The sequence below is a fragment of the Engraulis encrasicolus genome, chromosome 24 (assembly GCF_034702125.1).
Source record: "Engraulis encrasicolus isolate BLACKSEA-1 chromosome 24, IST_EnEncr_1.0, whole genome shotgun sequence".
In the NCBI taxonomy this organism is placed as follows: Eukaryota; Metazoa; Chordata; class Actinopteri; order Clupeiformes; family Engraulidae; genus Engraulis; species Engraulis encrasicolus.
The window spans coordinates 13286126-13306895 of NC_085880.1; the positions used below are offsets into that span (position 1 = coordinate 13286126).

At 45.3% G+C, this 20770-nt stretch overlaps 1 protein-coding gene across 1 annotated transcript; it reads right to left on the reverse strand.

Moving 5' to 3' along the window:
• Nucleotides 1-448: 448 nt before the first annotated feature.
• Nucleotides 449-17823, reverse strand: LOC134441675 (pyrokinin-1 receptor-like). Its single transcript, XM_063192069.1, has 7 exons — nucleotides 17811-17823; nucleotides 13096-13412; nucleotides 11129-11281; nucleotides 9613-9849; nucleotides 8296-8632; nucleotides 1967-2354; nucleotides 449-452 (listed from the first exon to the last, which is right to left on the reverse strand). The coding sequence occupies exons 1-7, from the start codon at nucleotides 17821-17823 to the stop codon at nucleotides 449-451; spliced, it is 1449 nt and encodes a 482-aa protein (XP_063048139.1).
• Nucleotides 17824-20770: the final 2947 nt, after the last annotated feature.

A 20770-nucleotide genomic window follows, 5' to 3' on the forward strand; every position in this document is an offset into this window, starting at 1 on the left:
AAAAGTCTATCAACCTGGGAGGAATACTGTGCCATTATGGCTCAAACACATACCCACAATGTGCACATTCTCCATTAGGGTATCCTATAACATACATATAGGCCTACATGACTATGAACTGTCCTTGGCAACAAGGTGGACTAATAATTGTCACATCATTATCAACCAAAGGAAGAAGAACAACACTGTTATTGTGATGATAATAATATCAACTGTTTGGCCTAATTATAATCAACAGGAGAAATAAGAAACATGCAGCAGAATGTCTCTGAGGCTTCGCCGCATGAAAACATGAACAATAGCATACGCAGTCTGCTGTTGTATAAATTCAATGACATCTAAATACTTGAAAACAAACAGCTTCCCAACACGACACAGTACAGGGACAACAAAGCACATACTGGCTGATTGGTGATATCCTGGCATTATAAATCAAGCCAAGTGTCCATCAACTAATCAAAGACAAAGATATTCAAAATACCATACACATTGTACACATTTCACCTATGTGCTATGTCCCACTGGTCTGTCAACAAGACGTGAAGCATGGTTTTACTATCCTTATCTGCAAAACAATAATTTCAATGTAAACCATAAATAGGTTAATCCTTCTAAATGTACCCGTGGTTTCCAACCATTCATAAAGGATCATCCTTAAAACCATACTCATTATTTCCAACCTATCTCTAGGGTGATAAGGGCATTCTGATTAGCCCCATTTTCACCGCCATAACCGACACTACCCGTACTGAAACACTTAGGTTTTTCTTATACTTCAGACATGTAAAACTTATATGTTTTACCTGACAAGTTTCAACGATATAGCTTCCATCTATATCAGAGATGAAGACAAAAGCTATACCGTCGAAACAGGTAGAAGATAAAACTTTAACATGTCTGAAGTATACGAAAAACCCTAAGTGTTACTTTAACAGTCAGACATAATGAACGCCATACACCTATCCGTACCGTACCAGTGTTTTGCAGAGCTGATAGCCCGGACCCACAGCCCCACAATAGCCCAGACCCACAGCCCCCACAGTCGTATTCTCACTGGGGTTGCGAGGTCCATTTTATCACAATGAGCCTGGCTCTCTTTGGTGGTGTACAATTCAGAGCCCCAGTTTGTTACCCCACAAGACGTAGGTTTGAGTCCCTGTGCAACACTACAACCCTCCACACATCTTTTTTTACATCCATTTAAATATACTGTACAGTACATGGCTGTATCTTCCAGCAGGGCTGGAGTGGGACCGGAAAACGGGTCAGAGCATTTTTTTTGTGGCCTGTTTTAAATCGTGGACCAGTCTTTAAGAAAATACAAAAAAATGCCCAACTGCATCGGCCCCTGAGGACTGTTGTGCCATGTGCACTGAAATGCCCTGTATGTTAGATTACCAGTGCAGGCCTGGACGCCAGGATGTGACTGGTCTCTAGTCTAGTGTAAGTTCTGCAGTGCTATGTGTGTGGGGTCTATATGCGGTGGTGTGCTGCTACTACTACTACTACATCTTGTGGGCTGATTCTCAACCCGTTCCTGACCTGACCCATTCGCTTCTCTCCCCGACTCATTCTCCTCTCTACCCGACCCTCTACCTTCTCTCCCTGACCTGCTCCCTTCTCTTCCTGACCCGGTTCCCTCTCTCCCTGACCTGCTCCCCTCCCTCCCCGGCCCGGCTCCCTCTCTCCCTGACCCGGTTCCCTCTCTCCCCAAGCTGTTCCCCTCTCTCCCTGACCTGCTCCCCTCCCTCCCCGGCCCGGTTCCTTCTCTCCCTGACCTGCTCCCTTCTCTTCCTGACCCGGCTCCCTCTCTCCCTGACCTGTTCCCTCCCTCCCCGGCCCGGCTCCCTCTCTCCCTGACCCGGTTCCCTCTCTCCCCAAGCTGTTCCCCTCTCTGCCCGCCCCACTCCCTTCCCTCCCAGAGCCATTCTCCTCTCTACCCGACCCGCTCCCCTCTCTCCCTGACCCGGTTCCGGTGGTCTGGCTGAGGCGGCTGGTCAACACCATCATGTGTGCCCTAGACCCGGACCCGCACACAGACCCGGATCCAGTCCCGCTCCCTTTGCGGCGGAGGCACCACAGCCTGGGGCACCAGCAGCAGCAACAGCAGCAGCAGCAGTTGACCTTCAGGCTCCTCAAGGTCATCCAGCAGGCCCTGCGGAAGGTGCTGGAGGAGATGCAGAAGATGACGGGGTCCAGCGCGCTGTTGACGTACCACAGCGGCACCGACAGGTAGGTCTTCAGCACCGTGTAGACGCTCAGCAGGTGGTTGGACCAGAAGTCGCGGTACGCCTGCATGAGCGAGGAGGCGACGTCGGGGAAGTTGCACAGGAAGAAGGCCACCACTACCGCGCCTGTTTGGGTAATGAGAGACAATGAAAGACATCATTCATTATAATCATGTATGATTATTACACTTAATAGATGCTTTTATGACTTTAATTGAATCGGCCCTGTCTTTTGCTATTGTAGTATGGTTTGGTAACCTGAAACTTGCTGAACGCAACAAGCTGGGTCGACTCGTCACAGTGGCTGGGAGGGTCATAGGGGAGGAGCAGACTCAAAGTCCTTTCACTCGGGTCGCAATTTGGGTCGCAATTTATTATTAGCCAGACTAGGTGAGTCGAGGCAGCGAGATGATTGGATAAATGACAGCACAGCTCAGCAAGCAATTGGCTCTTGTTGCCTACCAGGTGGGATATGTGCAAGCATGCGCCATATTAGCGTAACAAACTGTCCCCATTCATTCCTATGGACACTTTCTGAAGTGTTCCGTCTCCTTATATACAGACAGTATCTGGCAGACTCCTCTCAGCGAACTGTTTTATCACCACGTCCAAAGGAAAGCGGATGCAATTTTAGACTGTGTGGATCACCCTCTGTATGGGGAGTTTGAACTTCTGCCAGGCAAAAGGTTTAGAGTTCCAAACCATTGGACTAAACGTTACAAATGCTTCTTTAATTGCACAGCTATAAATATGTTGAACTTGCACTATTAATGCTTCCTCCTGCACTTTACATCCTTGCATTTTTTGCACATTGGACTGGTATTTTAATCTCCATGTCTTGACCTGCCATTTTATCGCATTCTTTTATCCTCTTATTCAATATTTGTTTTTATTTTTTTAAATTCTGTGTATTGGTCCCAGTCTTATGTCCTTGTTAGACCGGGACCAGCCAGGAAATAATCGAAAAGTTTTCCTGTCAAGGTTTTCTCAATTGATTCTGGTACTTTGGACCCACTTTGGAGAAACGCTCATAATAATATGACATGATCTGTTAACCACAGAAGCTCATTTCTCTCACCAAAAAGAATTGAATTAGGCCAAAAAAGCAGATCCTTTGACCATTTTCTCCCACAGAGGACCACTTTTAACTGGTTTAATTCATATCTATCCAACCACCAACAATATGTCACTCTCAAAGACTCCCTCTCCACCACAGTTACCATCAGCCACGGCGTTCCGCAAGGTTCGGTGCTTGGCCCCCTTCTCTTCACCATCTACATGCTCTCCCTTGGTCGTATCATCCGCTCCCATGGTCTCAGTTTCCACTGCTACGCCGACGACACACAGATATACATCAGCACCAAACCCTCTCCTCTGTCCCCCCCCACCCCCTCTATCTCCTCCCCAGGGCCGGTTTTTAGCATAGGCCGGCTAGGCGGTCGCCTAGAGCGCCATGTGAAGAAGGGGCGCCGAAATGGCGCTCTCCTATGCGTAATTTTGCGATATGAAGTTTTTTTTATGAAGTCGCAATCAACAAAGAGTGGCGAAAGCGCTCCTCACGGCAAAGCGCCCCTCAGCCAATAGTAATATTGCTTCCAACTGTCTCTGGGAAGTCTGTGAACCAATAAACAGACAGTTCTGAGAAAGGGGGCGGGACGAGTGACAGCCTGCGCTCTATTTTGAATTTGGAGACTCACTCGAGAGACAGAGAGGGCAAGCGCAAACAATAGTGCTGCTCTGCTGGATGGAGATTATTATGTTCTCATTAAACCACTCATTGCATGATGCAGGAGTTTCAGAGGGTGTTTTGGAACTATGTGATTTAATCAGCAACCGTTTGTGATTATGGAAAGCCTAATAGTTATGAGGTTACTATTTGGAATTAGAGAGAAAAAGAGCTTTGTTTTTGATCAGAGAAATCGCTAGTTAGCATGCTAACATTAGCCAAGTATGCCAAGCAATGAAATCCAGTAAAGTAGCTGTTAGTAGCCTACTCACTACTCACTAACACCCACCTGATATCATAATAGGCCTACTTGCTTAGGTTGACAAGCAATGTAAAGTAAGACTGGTGCAATGTTTAAAACAATTTTAGCTGCCATATCTCCTTCCATCCACATGAATTACCAGCTTGTTGTAAGCTTAAAAAAACATTAATTTCCAGACCAGAATGACATAGCCTACATTAATCATGTAACAGAACCATGCACAGCAGACAAGTGAGGCTATTTACTATATTTTGTATATTATGAAATTCAATAGCGTGACAGCTCTTCTCCCTTTCTCTCACCCTGTCCCTCCAGTTCAAACACATAGATAGCCCCCTTCTCATTCTCCTACTCACAAATGCACCACTATTTCCAGTCCAGAAATGAAATTGGTTTGGAAGACAGCACAAATGTGTAGCTTATTAAAATTGTTATGCTGCCATGCTTTGTGATGCTGTAGGTAGTGTAGATCAATGCAGACCTCCTTGGTAGGCTTATTGTCTACACATGCATTTTACATGCAAATGTAGGCCTACTGTATCACTCTCCTGGCATTTCAATTTCACGTTACAATTCAAACACATTGATAACCTCCATCTCATCTGGGGTTGGGGGCCCCACCACCATCACATCCAACATACCACACAGTGAAGCTACTTTCATGCGACTCAATCTGATGTGTTGGTCGCCTGTCAAAAAGAACCACAAATCCATTTGATGAAAAACGGTTATTGTTCTTGATGCTATTTAGTTAAGCTTACTACGGATATTACTCTTGTGATCTGTAAGGTATAAGAAAGGGGAGGGGGGGGGGGGTTTGGGCAGAACTCAAACTCGCCTAGGGCACCAAATAAGCCAGAACCGGCCCTGCTCCCCCCACCCCTCTCGTCCACTGCCTGCAGGACATCAAAACCTGGATGACACACAATCTCCTCAAACTGAACAGCAATAAAACTGAGCTCATGGTGGTGGCACCAGCAATGCTGCAAAGGAAGGTTGGAGATCTCCACCTGGACATCGATGGATGCACCATCACCCCATCCCCCGAAGTACGTAACCTGGGTGTCGTCTTGGATTCATCACTTTCACTTCACTCCCACATCAAAAAAGTCACCAAATCGGCATTCTATCATCTCCGAAACATCTCCAGACTCAGGCCTTCACTCTCTAAGACAGTTACGGAGACGCTCACTCACTCCTTCATCTCCTCCCGTCTGGACTATTGCAATGCCATCCTGCTTGGTCTACCCAACAAGGCCCTAGACAGACTGCAATATGTCCAGAACTCTGCTGCCAGGATCATAACAGGCACTAGACCCTGGCAGCACATCACCCCCATACTCAAGCAGCTTCACTGGCTCCCCATCAAGTCACGCATTACCTACAAAGTCCTCCTCCTAACCTACAAGTCCCTCCATGGTCTGGCACCCCACTACCTCACTGACCTCCTTCACCCCTATGACCCCTCAAGATCCCTGCGGTCCTCTTCCAAGGGCCAGCTGATCGTCCCTCGTGCCAGGCTCAAGGCCACCAGTGACAGAGCCTTCCATGTTGCTGCTCCCATTCTTTGGAACAATCTGCCCGACCACATCCAGAATGCCCCTTCACTGGCCATGTTTAAGCAACACCTTAAGACACATCTCTTCCTGGAGGCTTATGGCTGCTAGTTCCACAAGCACTTTCACGCATTCACACACATGCTCACACACTGACGCGCACACACACTCACACTTTTCAACACAACACTCTGTGAAGCGTCCTTGGGTGTTTTGAAAGGCGCTATATAAAACGAAAGTATTATTATTATTATTATTATTATTATTATTATAATAGCAAGCTTATGGAATTTTTGGCGGCCATCTTGGATTCCGGACCAATTTTACGGCGGCGCAAAAGCTTATTTCGATTAATATGGTCCAAAGTACCAGAATCAATTGAAAAAACCTTGACAGGAAAACTTTTTGATTATTTCCTGGCTCATCCCAGTCTATGTGCTGTGTTGACCTGTGGTCTCTGTCTTTATGTTGTTTTTACTAGCCTATTTGTTGTCTGTCCTGAATGTTTTTAATTACCTACCACAAACCTAATTCCCCTTAAGGACAAAATAAACTTGAACTTGAACAGGAAGTAGGCCACCACCACCACACCTGTTTCTTTATTAATTTATTATGAATGGTAAAACAAACATCTTCTATTAGACTAAGATGCTTCAAGCCCGTGCATTTCCTGATGTCAGGTGAATGCCCTTTTAGAAGACCTTCGGCAGAGATTCTCTAAGCTATGAGAAAGGCATCTCTCATTGGCTCCCATTATAGCCCCGTTGGCGAACGCAGCCAAGTAAAAGATGAATGGGAGCCTATTGGGCTAAATGGCTCAGCAGGGATTTGTGACGGTTCTGTTCTCTGGTTTGTAAAGATGTGTGCACATTCTGTACCTTATCATGGAAGTTGTATTAGACGTGAAGTTAAAGGTTCCTGACATGGCTTTGTTCTCCCAAAGACGTGTTAGTTTTGTCCTGCAACACGCTAGCATTTGATGTGAATCAGGTTAGCTAATACCTGCTGGCTGAGGAATCTGCGATTATTCACGACCAGAGCTGACGAGAGACGTACTCTGACTGATCCTAGCAGAGACATCTACGGTCACACACCTCAAAACCCCCCACCACCGTCCAACATGTTAATTGAAGGTGCCCAAATTCTTACCTTACCTTTACCCCATGTACACATGTCGCTTTTCCACCACCTTAAATGCAATAAATAACAGGTGTCTGCAACAATTCTAACATAACTTTAAACACGTCGACATCTGAAGTCAGACTCAAAACTACAAAACAAATGGCGTAGTGCCGTAAAGTCGATTGTCACGTGTTATGTCATTGCTATAGTTGAAATAAGGGTCATTTTCACGAATCTAACACTTGACAAGATGCAAACGTGTCGGCAAATGCTTTCACTTACTCATATCTATCGAACGCGACTTCATTGTTTCCAGGGAAAAAATCACACGGGCAGATAGTTCTATGAGAAGCGTACAGCCCCATTGGCACCCATTCATTATTTACTTGGCTGCGATAACATAGCTGCAGTGCCACTCCTGGCCACCAGCTAGTGGTCGTTCTTGTACAATATTCCATTTTCTTTGCCTTCGGTTAGGAGACCTTTGGAGTCTTACGGTTGATAATGAATGGAGTTCCCTTGGCACTGTAGATGGCAGTAGTGCACATCCCATGCAAGCCGTCACCAAATGCCACAGAAAGACACGAGGAAGGAGGGGACAACGCCCCTTTAGGAGATCAAACTTGAGAACACTCCTATGCATTGGGTGGGCGGAGTTTGGATTATCTTACTCTAATAGAAGATGTTCGGATAAAACGAGAGACAAGAAAATGAAAATAACAACATTATCACATCAGTGGCAGAACAATTGCTCACAGGGTCACAGGACATAAGGTCCCACATATCACGGCCTCCCAAGCTCATAATAGGGCCCCCACTACCAATACAGGAGGGCACTGGGCCCAGGGGCAAACGCTGGGTAAGGTAGGTGGGTAACACTTTACTGTATTTTAGTGTTACATCTATTAGCACTGATACATACAAGGTTAATGCCTGCATAAGTAACTGGAGAAGCCGTGGCCTAACGGTTAGGGAGTTTTTCTTTCAATCTGGGGGTTTTAGGTTCGAATCCCACCTGACCTCTCCCTACACCTGCATCCATGGCTGAAGTGCCCTTGAGCAAGGCACCTAACCCCACATTGCTCCAGGGACTGTAACCAATACCCTGAAAAATAGTAAATGTAAGTCGCTCTGAATAAAAGCGTCAGCTAAATGTAATGTAATGTAATGTAACTTGTAAGGCATGTACTGAGCAAAAGCTGAGGCCTACTAGGTCCTTACTAAGGTTAAATTGGTAATAAATCCCTTTGCATGAACAAGACATTTGCAAATACATGACTAATGTTTGATTTAGCTTAGTACATGCCTACAAGTTACTTAAACAGGCACATTGTATTAAGTGCTAATAGATGTAACAGTAAAATAAAGTGTTACCGGTAGGGTAACGATTTTCGAACTTACCCATGAGTGTTAGTGCTCTCCTCTCCTGAAAGAGCAGTTTGTTGTTCTGCATGCCGGACCCCGTGTTACTCCCACATCTGCTTGCACTGCCACTGGCGTTGACGCTCCCGCTGGCATTGGCACTCCCGCTCCTGGTAGCTACTGGCGTGCCTGCGGCGCGGTTGAGGCCCATGGCCTGCCTCTGCCGGCTGTTCCTGCGCAGGTGGCAGATGATGAGCACGTAGAGCACCAGGATGCACACCAGCGGCACTAGGAAGCACAGGATGGCCTTCAGCAGCACCGCCGTCCTGTACAGCGGGAACGGAGGAGCCTCGGTCAGCTCACACATGGTGGAGGCCTGCATGGAAGCAGCGGCGCAACTTCGGGTTAAAATCAGAACAGATACTGTACATGTAATGTGAAAGCATGAAAGTAAAAGCCCAAGTGGGAAACTCCAACTCCCATTGTCATTGTGACACAGCACTCCACAGCACACAAGTGTTCACTGCACACAAAAAAATTGCATTTATCCCTCACCTGTACAAGGGGGCCGCCGCCAATGGCGCCCAAAAGGGAGCGGTGGGACGGTACCATGCTCAGGGTACCTCAGTCATGAAGGAGGATGGGGGAGAGCACTGGTTAATTACTCCCCCCACCAACATGGCGGGTCAGGAGTCGAACCGACAACCTTTGGGCCACAAGTCTGATGCCCTAGCTGCTTAAGAATTTTAACAGCTATTTTATGAATGATATTATTGGGGGAGTTATTACGTATTTATTGGCTGGCTATGATTCCATGTCTAGAAGAGTTTGCCGGGCTCTTGTGTGGTGTACTCCCAGATGCGAGCATAACAAGGGTGCATAATTCCAAATTAATTGAAAATCATGATTTAGTCATGCTATTGAAATTGTGAAATCAATCAGGCTTAATCGTGGCAACAGTGACCGGCCTTCAAGCGTCCTTGAGACCTGAACATGCTGAAAGACTGGTAAGTAAGTCTGGTCAAAAATCTGTAGGTCCGCCTAAGTTTCATGTTATTGCCTTCTACATAATCATTACAATTCAGTTTTATTTTGTTCATCCCTTATATAATTCATTCTTGGTTATATTGAATTTCATGACTTAAAATAAAAATCTGCAAAAAAAATAATTGTGATTTCAATTTTGATCCAAATAACAGCCCTAGTGCATAATACACAACACATAATATCAACGTGTGTGTGTGTGTGTGTGTGTGTGTGTGTGTGTGTGTGTGTGTGTGTGTGTGTGTGTGTGTGTGTGTGTGTGTGTAGGCGAGGGTGGAGGAGGTGTTCATAACCCCTTCCTTGTACTCTTACATGGAAGAATTTGTGAGACTCCTGCGCGGTGTAGTCCATGATGCAGGCTCGGTCGTGGTTGTAGACCAGGGCAAAGGGCACGGCGGAGGCCAGGGAGAGCAGCCACACCAGGGCCATCAGGCAGGGCAGGTGGGCCTTCCGGTGCAGGCTGGACACGGACCACATGGTGTGGCAGATGGCCAGGTAGCGCTCCACCGTGAAGCCCAGGATGATCCAGCTGGTGGTGGCACAGTACACCTGTGAAGGGCCGGCACAACGCGACTGTAACGTTTTTTTTATGTACAGGGTATTGGTTTCGGTTACATGACGCTATTCAAACATTGATGTCTATTGTCTAAATACCGGCACGTTTCCCACCGAAATCTGCCATTTCTGTGGTTTGTGCTACGTTGCTCAGGTTTTTTCAGTTTAGGGAGAGTGCATGCAGTTACCCTAACCCTAACCCTGACCCTGACCCTAACCGGGCGAATACACCGGCCGCGACGAGATTCAAGCGACAGAGAATCGCTTTGGTGCAGCAAGAGCAATACGAGCGATTTAAGCGACTAGCATCCAATGTGACTTACAGTTATTTAGGTGCAGGTTATTGGTTCAGTGGCAGTACACCTGTGACCTGTGTGTAGAGTACGTGTTGACATTACATTACACTTGGCAATGTGTTATTTAGGCACAGGGTATACTCATGAACGGCGTGACGTTTTCCATGTGCGTTACGCCCATTTGTGGGGGAAAACAACCCATGCAAGTCAATTGGTGATGTTGGGGTTTAATAAACGAAAGATACGGACCTGTAGACTAGCGTTGTTCATGCGCAACATGCCGAAAACGTGTTGTGTTGCGGGCTGTTCAAATAATATAGCCAAACAGCCGTGGCTGAAGCATGGAATGTGTTCATTTAGGCTAGCCGATATAGCATGTAAGTCAATAAGACATTCGATTTGTTTTCACCCATAAAGGGGCGTAACGCAAATTTAAGAGCAAAGTACCCGGATGGCCTTCATGAGTATTGAGTGTGGAGAGTATGATCAAAGAGAGTAGATTAGAGTAAGATCCGCGCATGTCCTGGATCCGTGTGATATTGTGTGAACGCCCCTTTAGGAGACCTGCGGTAAGGAAACCTTTGGAGGCTTTAGGTTGAGAATAAATGGAGTTCTCTTGGCACAGTAGATGGTGGCAGCGCACAGCTTATGCAAGCCGTCACCAAATGCCACAGAAAGAGAAGAAGGAGGGGACGCCCCCTCAGGACACCAAACGTGAGCACACTCCTTTGCATTGGGTGGGCGGAGTTTGAATCCTCCTTCTCTAATCTACTCTCTTTGGTATGATCCTTCCTCACCTGTAGCATCATGAATTATGCCTTGCAGAGTGCACCTGTGTGGAGAGTTTGAGTGTGGAGGAGAGAGAGTTTGATTCTAGTCCACCTGTCGCACCACCATGAAGTAGCCTATACCTTGCAGAGCACACCTGTAAAGAGTATTATTACTATTCAGAGTGTGGAGAGTATGATTCTGCCCACCTGTCGCATCATGAAGTAGACCTTGCAGAGCGTGCCGCCCAGCCTCCAGGGGTAGATCTCCCAGTAGTAGCGGTAGAGCGTGACAGGGATGGTGAGCAGCTGCAGGATGTCCGCCATGACCAGGTTGAGCAGGTAGAGCTGCACGGCGCTGGCCTTCATGCGGGCGTCCAAGTATAACAACAACAACAAAAATACACACACATCTGTCTCAAAAACGGGTGCAGGACTAGCAAGGTCTGATGAAGGGCATACTGCCCGAAGCGTCACAATGTTAAATGAAGAGAAACGGAAGCTTGGTGTCACCAGAGCCATGGAAGTCAAGGTTAGGCTAATCCCATTGACCTCCATGTTCCATTTTCAAGCAAAGATGGCGGCTTATGGAGCCTTTGACACACAAATCGTCATTGATTTTCCAAAATACTTCCAGGAAGTGAACAATCTAGTGGCACATAATAATCAAAACGCTACTCAAATGAGGTCTTATTATTTCTAGCTTCGAACTGGATATTAATATTTCGGGCAAAAAAATATTAAAAATCACAAAAATTATAATAGTAGCAAACTCCATTCACACCCATTAATTTTGCACTTAGGTTGGATTAGGGTTAGCCAGTTGTGGCTAGTAGCTAGTTCCGTGAGTCAACCCCCCCTGGGTTTCGCCAAAGAAGGTGGATCTATCAAGAAGCAACACTCAATACAACGTCCATTGCAACATTCGCCCCCATGATTTTCGGCCGCGGCCGCCATTCTGGAATGAATATCGGACAAATTACATTGGAATGCATTGGGAATGTGTACATGATTTCTACATAATACGGTAAAACTACATCGATATAACTATCGGAAATTCTTTAGTTATGAATGCTTATACCATCACGTGTGTTTTTTCAGCACAATCAGTGCAGAACGCCTGTCCTCGGTCATGGATGTGGAATAACACCTCTTCTGGAATATTTGCTTATAAAAGTATCCACTAGAAAGCACAAACGGATGCGGTAACTACAGAAGGGGATACGACTTCCTTTCATTCCGTTTAATATTGAGTTGTTTAAAATACAAACGGACGGGCACCTGCGAAGGGACACATGGGACATGCTTTTATGCAGTCTGGAAGGCTACTACTGCGCGTTGTTTAAGCAAGGTTTGACAGCGGGAAGAACAGCACAAGAAACATGGAGGAATATTAAGGTATGAAGACATGCAGGCAAATCAGAAAATAATTTAAACCGAACATTATAAATGCAGCATGTGTCCTTGTCTTATCACTGCGCTAATTAGTCTCGAGACTTTCACAAGACAGACGTGTTTTCCTCTCGCCTTGGTCATTTTAATGTCCACTACTACTAAGTATTGTTAGCCTGGCCATGCCTTTGCGGCCACTAGGGGCGTCTAGATTTCTAGGCTTAAGTATTGTACTAATGACAGATCGCAAAACAAGTCAGTTGAGATGAACTTTGCTACTTTATTTACACGTGAAGGTTTTAAGTGACATTTCCAAACGCACGCCGATGTGCCGGTAGCTCGCTACCAATCCTCTTCGCAAGATTAGCGCTGTCAGATTCTTGGTGTGCGTGAGACACAGGTGACACGTGACACAGGTGCTTCATGGGTAGTGTAGGCTCGCGAAATCGCATTGTATTGCTTTTGTAGCAAAGCCGGTCCGAGGAAAAAAACTAAAAAAAATGCGGTGCCTCATCATTCAGAAATCAGAATAGTAACGGACCCGCCAGAATGGCTAGTGAACCTTCGGTATCTACTAGCCAGCGCCGCTATTCACCCGCATTTGGCTAGCTGGCGGGTGTTAGTGTTAAGCCCTGCATAACAGAGTGGTGTACGTGACTACCTGTTCATTCCAGAATGGTGGATTTGACTCAAAAGTGACTCAAAACGCCCCCTATTGACTGTTTCCCATAAAAGACCTGAGTGTCGCTTCTTGTTAGAGATGTATATTCTTTGGTATCGCTGACCTTCATTCGGGCGTCCACCAGCAGCGTGAGCACACTGACGCCGTTGAAGAGGACGCCGGCGAGGAAGAGCAGGCTATAGAACATCGTCATGGGAACTGCCACGTGGTAGGGCTCGCTCTGCTGCGCCCCCACAAACACCGCCGGCTCCGAGCCCGCTGAGTAGTTGCAGTAGAACTGGATGAAGGCCTCCGTGTCGTTCATCACCACCGCCAGGCTCAGGGGGGCGCTCTCGCTCATGTTCTCGATCGGGATCGGGTTCAGGATCGGGATTGGGATGGCGCTCGCGTCCAGGATCAGGCTTGGGGTGAAGTTGAGTTCTTTGGAACAGCACATGTGGAGGGGGTTTTGCTTTTCACTGTTCACTGCAGCGCCTCTCAGTGTGTCTGAGGATGCTCTGGGTGTTGGATCACCAAGAGATCGACTGACAAAAAGAAAGAAAGAAAGAAAGAAAGAAAGAAAGAATCAATCAATCAATCAAACAAACAAACAAACAAACAAACACAACAAACAACAAACAAACACAACAAACAAACAAAGAAATACAGAGAGAGAGAGAGAGACAAACAAAATGTCTTTGTGACTATGGCAATGAAAAGCCTATTTGCATGCAAAGATGTATTTCTCTAGTCTACGCCAGTGTCACTGTATCACTAATTCACAGGTGATAGTGAGAGTCCATTTCAGATGTGCCACCTCACTCTATGCCCTAAGGACACAACAGCAGGGTCCCTTAGTTCACAGCCATCCAAAATAAATCAACATGATGTATTGATTTGTCTGTGTGGTATGACAAGCAGAGTGTTTGAAGCAGGGCTTCAGGTGGGAGTGCAGTGCATAGATCTCAGACAGAACAGAAATGGCAATTAGTAACTCCAGTCCAATACTTTCTTAAATGGTTCTTGTGCATATCTAACTAAAAATGTCATATTTAATTAAAATGAATGATTTACTTAGTCTGTTAATACATTGCCACTGTGATTGTAAATTTGCTGTAGAATAAATGGCAATGAACATAATTACTGTGTATTTCTAACTCTGTAATGTAACCTGCTATGGTGCTAGTAAACTGTTCCACTGGCAGAAGGCTGCACATCACTACAATCAAAATGCAACAGATTACTCCAACAGCAAATTATAGGCTATAGGGTTGCATCCTCTCTGGTGGTTATTAACATTTGAATAGCAATTCCAAGTAGTTTTAGTCATTTATTGTTACGCCATTTCAACCGTTAGGAAGAAGTTTTAAAAGAAAAGGCAATCTTTCAACTGTCAAGATGAACAGAAAGCCAGGAAATATATTATTTGTATGCGCCGACGACCGAAGCCAAAATTCCACCAAATTTCACCAATCATTGGCCACTTAGGACAGTCCATCAGCACAAATTGCACCCAGGTGCAGATACAGCAAATATGATGAAAAATCATGGCTATGTTTGATATATTTACTCACAGTTCAGTGATCGTCTCAGTTGCGGCTTTCAGGCAGCAGAGCTGCGGCTCTGAGAATTGATGTTGCCCGTGTCAGGGGGAAGGAAAGACTCCGACCACACGCACACATGCACACGCACACACACACTCAGACGCGCACCCTCTCCTCCTCCTGCCTGCCCTCCCTTCTCTCTGCCTCCGAACGTACACGCACACACACACACACACACACACACACACACACACACACACACACACACACACACACACACACACACACACACACACACATCCCCTCCTGCCTTCCCTTCTCTCCTTCTCTCTCTTTTACCTTCACGCCCCTTCTTTCCCACCCTCTGCCTCTCTCTCCATCTGAAAAGGGGGGATTGTTGCTCCTTTCCTTATGTGTGCTCTCTCTCTCTCTCTCTCTCTCTCTCTCTCTCTCTCTCTCTCTCTCTCTCTCTCTCTCTCTCTCTCTCTCTCTCTCTCTCTCTCTGCATTGCTCTACATACCCTCTCACCCTGATGTGTTTCTCATAACTCATGTCTTTATGATGTTCGTCTTCTTCATGCATAATAATAATAATAATAATAATAATTGTATTTGTATAGCACTGTGTCATACAAGGCATGTAACTCAAAGTGCTTAACAAATGGGAAAAAAAAACATTGTTAGAGATAGATTTAAAAGGAGAGGTATAGAGGAGAGGCAGAAAAAGCATGAAGGCAGAGGAAGAAGAGATAGACAGAGAATGTAGAGTCATAAGGTCAACGTAGGTTAGGACCAGGATTCTTAGATGTGTAAGGTCCATAGTGGCTGGGCCTATCATAAGTCATAGATAGTCACACAGAGATTGGGCGCTCAGGTGCGGCCCCTGGTGGCATCAGGGGTGAGGAAAAACTCCCTTTCGCTTGATTCATAGTTTGTAAGGGGGAAAAAAAAAAGCTCAGTGAGGTCTGAGAAAAAAGACCCCCTATAGTCAGGAAGAAACCTCAGGCAGAGACCAGCGGCCACCTAGGGGAGCCCCCTGCCAGGGCTGGTTTCGAGTAGTAAGGGAGCTGCGGCAGCTGGGACACTATGATGCCTTGGCAGCTAGGAGTTGGCAAGGATGAAGAGGTGGGTCTTCAGCTGCTTCTTGAAGGAGTCGACGGAGGTGGCTGATCGGATCTCGATGGGGAGGGCGTTCCATCTCTTGGGCGCATAGCAGGCAAACGCGGCGTCGCCGATCTTCTTCTGCGGGGGGGTGGGGGTCCTTAGCAGCTTGGCATCAGTGGACCTGAGAGCTCGAGCAGGGGCATAAAAAGAGAGCATGTCTGAGATATAGCTAGGGGCAAGTCCATTTAATGCTTTAAATACTGTGAGCAGAATCTTAAAGTCGATTCTGTATAGACAGGTAACCAGTGCAGGTCTGCCAAGACAGGAGAGATGTGCTCTCTCATTCTGGTTCTTGTTAGGATTCTTGCCGCAGAATTTTGAATGAGTTGCAATTTGTCAATTAATTTTTTTGGGAGACCAGAGAAGAGAGCATTGCAGTAGTCTATCCTACTGGTGACAAAGGCATGAATAAGTTTCTCAGCGTCTTGTCGGGGGGCCAAGCCGCGCACTTTGTTGACATTTTCTAAGATGGAAAAAAGCAGATTTTGTTATCTTGTTGATGTGAGGCTCAAAGCTCAAATCCGAGTCTATGACCACACCTAGGCTAGTAACCTTATCTTTAATGTGCATGCTTAGGTCACCTAGGCTTGAGTGGAGTTTTGCACGTTTTTTCTTAGGCCCAATGAGCAACACTTCAGTTTTATCCTCATTTAATTTTAGGAAGTTACTGTTCATCCAATCTGTGATGGCAGACATGCATTTAGTCAAGGCATGAATGGCAGTGGTTTGGCTAGGCTCGACAGAGATATACAGTTGAGTGTCATCGGCATAGCTATGAAAATCAACATTGTGCTCTCTGATGATGGAGCCCAGGGGCAACATATAGAGAGAGAAGAGGAGAGGGCCCAAGCAACTACCCTGAGAGCAACTCCAAAAGGCACATCATACTTGTTGGAGACGTATTCTCCGATGGTGACAAAAAACTGCCTTCCTGTAATATATGTTTTGAACCACTCTAAGACGTGACCGGACAAGCCTACCCAAGATTCAAGGCGGTCAATTAGTATGTTGTGGTCTATCGTGTCAAAGGTGGCACTGAGGTCGAGGAGGATAAGTGCTGAAACTTTGTTTGCGGCAGTGTTGAGCCTAAGATCACTTATTATTTTGGTTAGTGCTGTTTCCAGCTTATGGTTGGCTCTAAAGCCTGATTGGAATTTTTCCAAGATATCATTCCCAGCCAGATGTTGATTAAGCTGTTTAAATACAACTTTTTCTAGTACCTTGCTTATAAAGGGGAGGTTTGATATAGGTCTGTAGTTGTTTAAAGAATTCTGCTCTAAATTTGTCTTTTTTAGGAGTGGCTTTACCATGGCTGTTTTGAATGAGCTTGGAAAAATGCCTGTAAGCATAGAGGTGTTAACAATTTGCAGTAAAGGTGCTGCTAAGCAACCAAGTATGTTTTTTTAGCAGATATGTGGGGATCGCGTCAAGGCTGCAGGTAGACTGCTTACTTTCGCCTGACTATTTTGCAGAGGTCGTCCTCTGTAATTGGACAAAACTTTTTGAAGCTCTCAGGTCTCCTAGGGGGGTTTAACCCTCCCCTCGGTGTATCGCCTGAGTGGGCGACAGAGGTTGCTGCGTTTCCACCTTGGATGCCTTCTCTAATGTCGGCAATCTTTTTATTAAAAAAATCTAGCAAATTCCTCGCACTTGGCATGTGATGCTGCATTTAGGTTGTTATTGCTATGTGTTGGATTAAGCAGGTGGTCAATAGTGGAAAAAAGAACTTTCGCATTATGCTGGTTGTCTGTTATGATTTTGGAAAAATATGCTTTTCTCTCTGAGCGTACTGCATTATTGTAGGAGGAGATCTCATCCCTAAGGGATTGTCTATGGACTTCTAATTTAGTTTTCCTCCAAAGACGCTCGGTTACTCTGCATTTTCTTTTTAAGGCTCTAAGTGAGTCATTCATCCAAGGTGAATACCTAGCTCTGGTTCTTGTCGTCGTTCTAATTGGAGCTATGTTATCTAGAATTCCTCTTAAGTTGTTGTTGAAGCTATCAACCATTTCATCAGGTGTGTTCATAAATGCAATTAAAATGTGAATAGGTAATCTAAAGCCTTGCAGGTGTTGTGCAGTTTGGAAGGTATATATCAAATGGGAAATGTGACATTTGCAGATGAGACTGACCTGGCCACACCATTTTTAGCGTGGCTCCCAAAAGCAGCAGAATGTTATTTTGAAAACAAAGTGGCTGATTGCTAATGTATGGAACCGTATATTTGACCAGTGTTTTGCACACCGCTAAATGTAATGTCAAACACTTTTTTACACATATATTATTTACATTTAAATTACACTTAGCTGACACATTTATTCAAAGTGACATACAGATATTACAGGGTATTGGTTACAGTCCCTGGAGCAATGTGGGGTTAGGTGCCTTGCTCAAGGACATCTCAGCCATTGAAGGAGGAAAGGGTCGGGATTGAACCTGCAACCCTGTGATCTACAGTCCAACTCCATAACCATTACACCATGGCTGCAGCAAGGCATGCAAGACATGTCTGATGTATACTTCAAATATTGTTCATGTTGTGCTCCTCCAGTGTCCTGACTCAGTCTCTACCTAACAACATGAGTATAGCTTGCTATTCTGTCAAGGACGCGTTCTTCAGTCTGATGCTGTCTGCTGCAGCTATTCAGATATTCCATTCTCATTTGGTGTCCTATTCTCTTCTCCCTTTGCTAAGTGCTCTCCAATGAAGAATAGGAAACAGACAAAGAAAACAATCAAGGCTCATAGATGTATGGGCTCTATTCTACAGTCAGGGCAGGGACACATCCTCTGCTAGATTGTCTCATTACGTAGAAGAATATGATTAACCCGTGTAAGGTGTTACATAGGAGGTGTTTGGGTCCATTGGACCCAGGCTTACAGAAAAATCACAAAAAAAGAAAAAAACATAGCCCCTGTTCACCCTCATTTTGGGAAAATAAAAGACATCTACACTGGTTAGAAAACACTGTAGAACACAGGAAACACTTGCTTTTAGGCCACAACAACAGTATACCCAGCCGTGTATATAGACCCTGTGGAGCTCCCAATAGACAATTCTGATAGAAACAGGAGAGTTTAAGTGCACATTTAATTCTGCCATGATTTGGGCAGCTGTGGTTTTATGTTTTTTGGATACAATCTGGGTTAGCACCCGAACAGCCCTTTCAGACAGCTTCCTCTTGCGCACACAGTTAGTCCTGTGGATGTGGTTTATCATTCATGGTGGTATGCTGACATTACCGTGGATAATATGCCTCTTGATAGATCACAAAGACTTGCTGAATGTATTCTAGCATGCATGCTCTTAGCGCAGAGCCTATGTTATAACTCAGGGCTGGACTGGTAATCTGCAATACAGGGCCTTTTCCTGGTGGGCGGACAGTCCTCAGGAGCCGAGGCTGTTTTTTTTTCTTTCAGGCCTTTCTCCAGTTGGTCACAGAGCCAGTTATGTGTTATGTAGAAATGCCACGACCAGGGACGGATTATGACTCTATGGGCCCCTGGGCAAGTCAAACAAGAAAGGCCCCCTCTTCATGGGGAGGGTCCTGATTCAGAACATTTAGGTGTTTGGCAAAGATGTTAGAGAGCCCTTGTTGTTGGGGGTTGGGCGGGGTTTCTACCCTGTGAAAAATTAAAAGGTAAAATGGTAATTATAAGTTTCACGCAATATGAGGACACAAATACCAATAATATGTGACCAATAATGTGTTTTTTCATGTAGCATGGAGGCTTGGGCGTCAGGGCCCATGTGGCTCTTGGGCCCCTATTCTGGGGCCGGTAGGCCCATGCAGTAATTCATCCTTGGCCACGACAATGCAGCAGATTATCAACCACCTGTTGCTGCCTGCCACGACAGGTGAACTATAGCCTGACTTGTAGAACCCTGTAGGGAGGCATGCCAAGCCAATCATACCGGCCAGCTCGCCCAGCTACAGCTGCCACATGGTACTATAATGCCTCATTACATACAGTGCCTTCAAGAAGTCTACACAACCCTCCTCATATGTCAGGTTTTTGTGATGTAAAAAAATGACAGAAAGACAAGTAGATTCACAGCTTTTTCACAGCTTCAATCTAAACTGAATTGAACTAAATTGAGAAACAAGCATAAAGCTTTAAATGGAAACAATAGAAAATAAAAAACTTCAATTAACATGGTTGCATAAATATACACACCCTGAAATTAATACTTAGTTGCAGCACATTTAGCTTGTCTGGGCCATTCCAAAACCTCAATTCTGGTGAAGCCATTCTTTTGTAGATTTAGGTGTGTGCTTAGAGAAATTGACGTTCTGAAAGATTAGTTCCTCTGCATCTTCACCTTTCTACCAGGGGGCCGAAGATTTTGTGCCACTACCACAGCCCCTGTGGAAATGTTCATAATTCCCTCCTCCCCAATGAAGCCTCCAGTTACAGCTGAAAAACAGCACAAAAGAACAATGCTGCCACCACCATACTTTATGTTAGGTATGGTGTTATTGCGGTGATGTTTTGTGCCAAACATACCCTTTTAAATTATGACCAAAAAGTTCAATCTTGGTGAGGTAAATTTTAAAGGTGAAAAAGTGGATCGCACTCGGGTTCTTCTTTTCTTCTTTTTTATTTTTTTATTTACATAGCAGCAGAAGTGTAGACAAACGTTTCGGCTGTTGCCTTCGTCAGTGTCTCCGAGGTAAATAACAAAAAATACTTGCAAAATCTCCCAAATGCATATAGGAAGGTGTGTTATGGTCAGGTGAAACCGAGCTTGAACATTTTGGACATAATTCCAAAAGGTATGTTTGGCAAAAACCGTGCCACGGTTTATAATTACTCATTAAATTACACTTAGCTATCACTTATTTTAATCCAACGCATATGTAGTCCTTGGAGCAATGTGGGGTTAGTTGCCTTGCTCAAGGGCACTTCAGCCATGGATGGAGGTGTAGGGAGAGGTAAGGGTAGGAATTTAACCTGCAACTCTGTGATCTTCAGTCCATCTCCCAAACCATTACACCACGGCTGCATATAAGTTTTCATGTTTTTTTTGGTAACCATGAAATCCACAATCCACTAATCTTCAGTCTATCTCCCAAACCATTACACCATG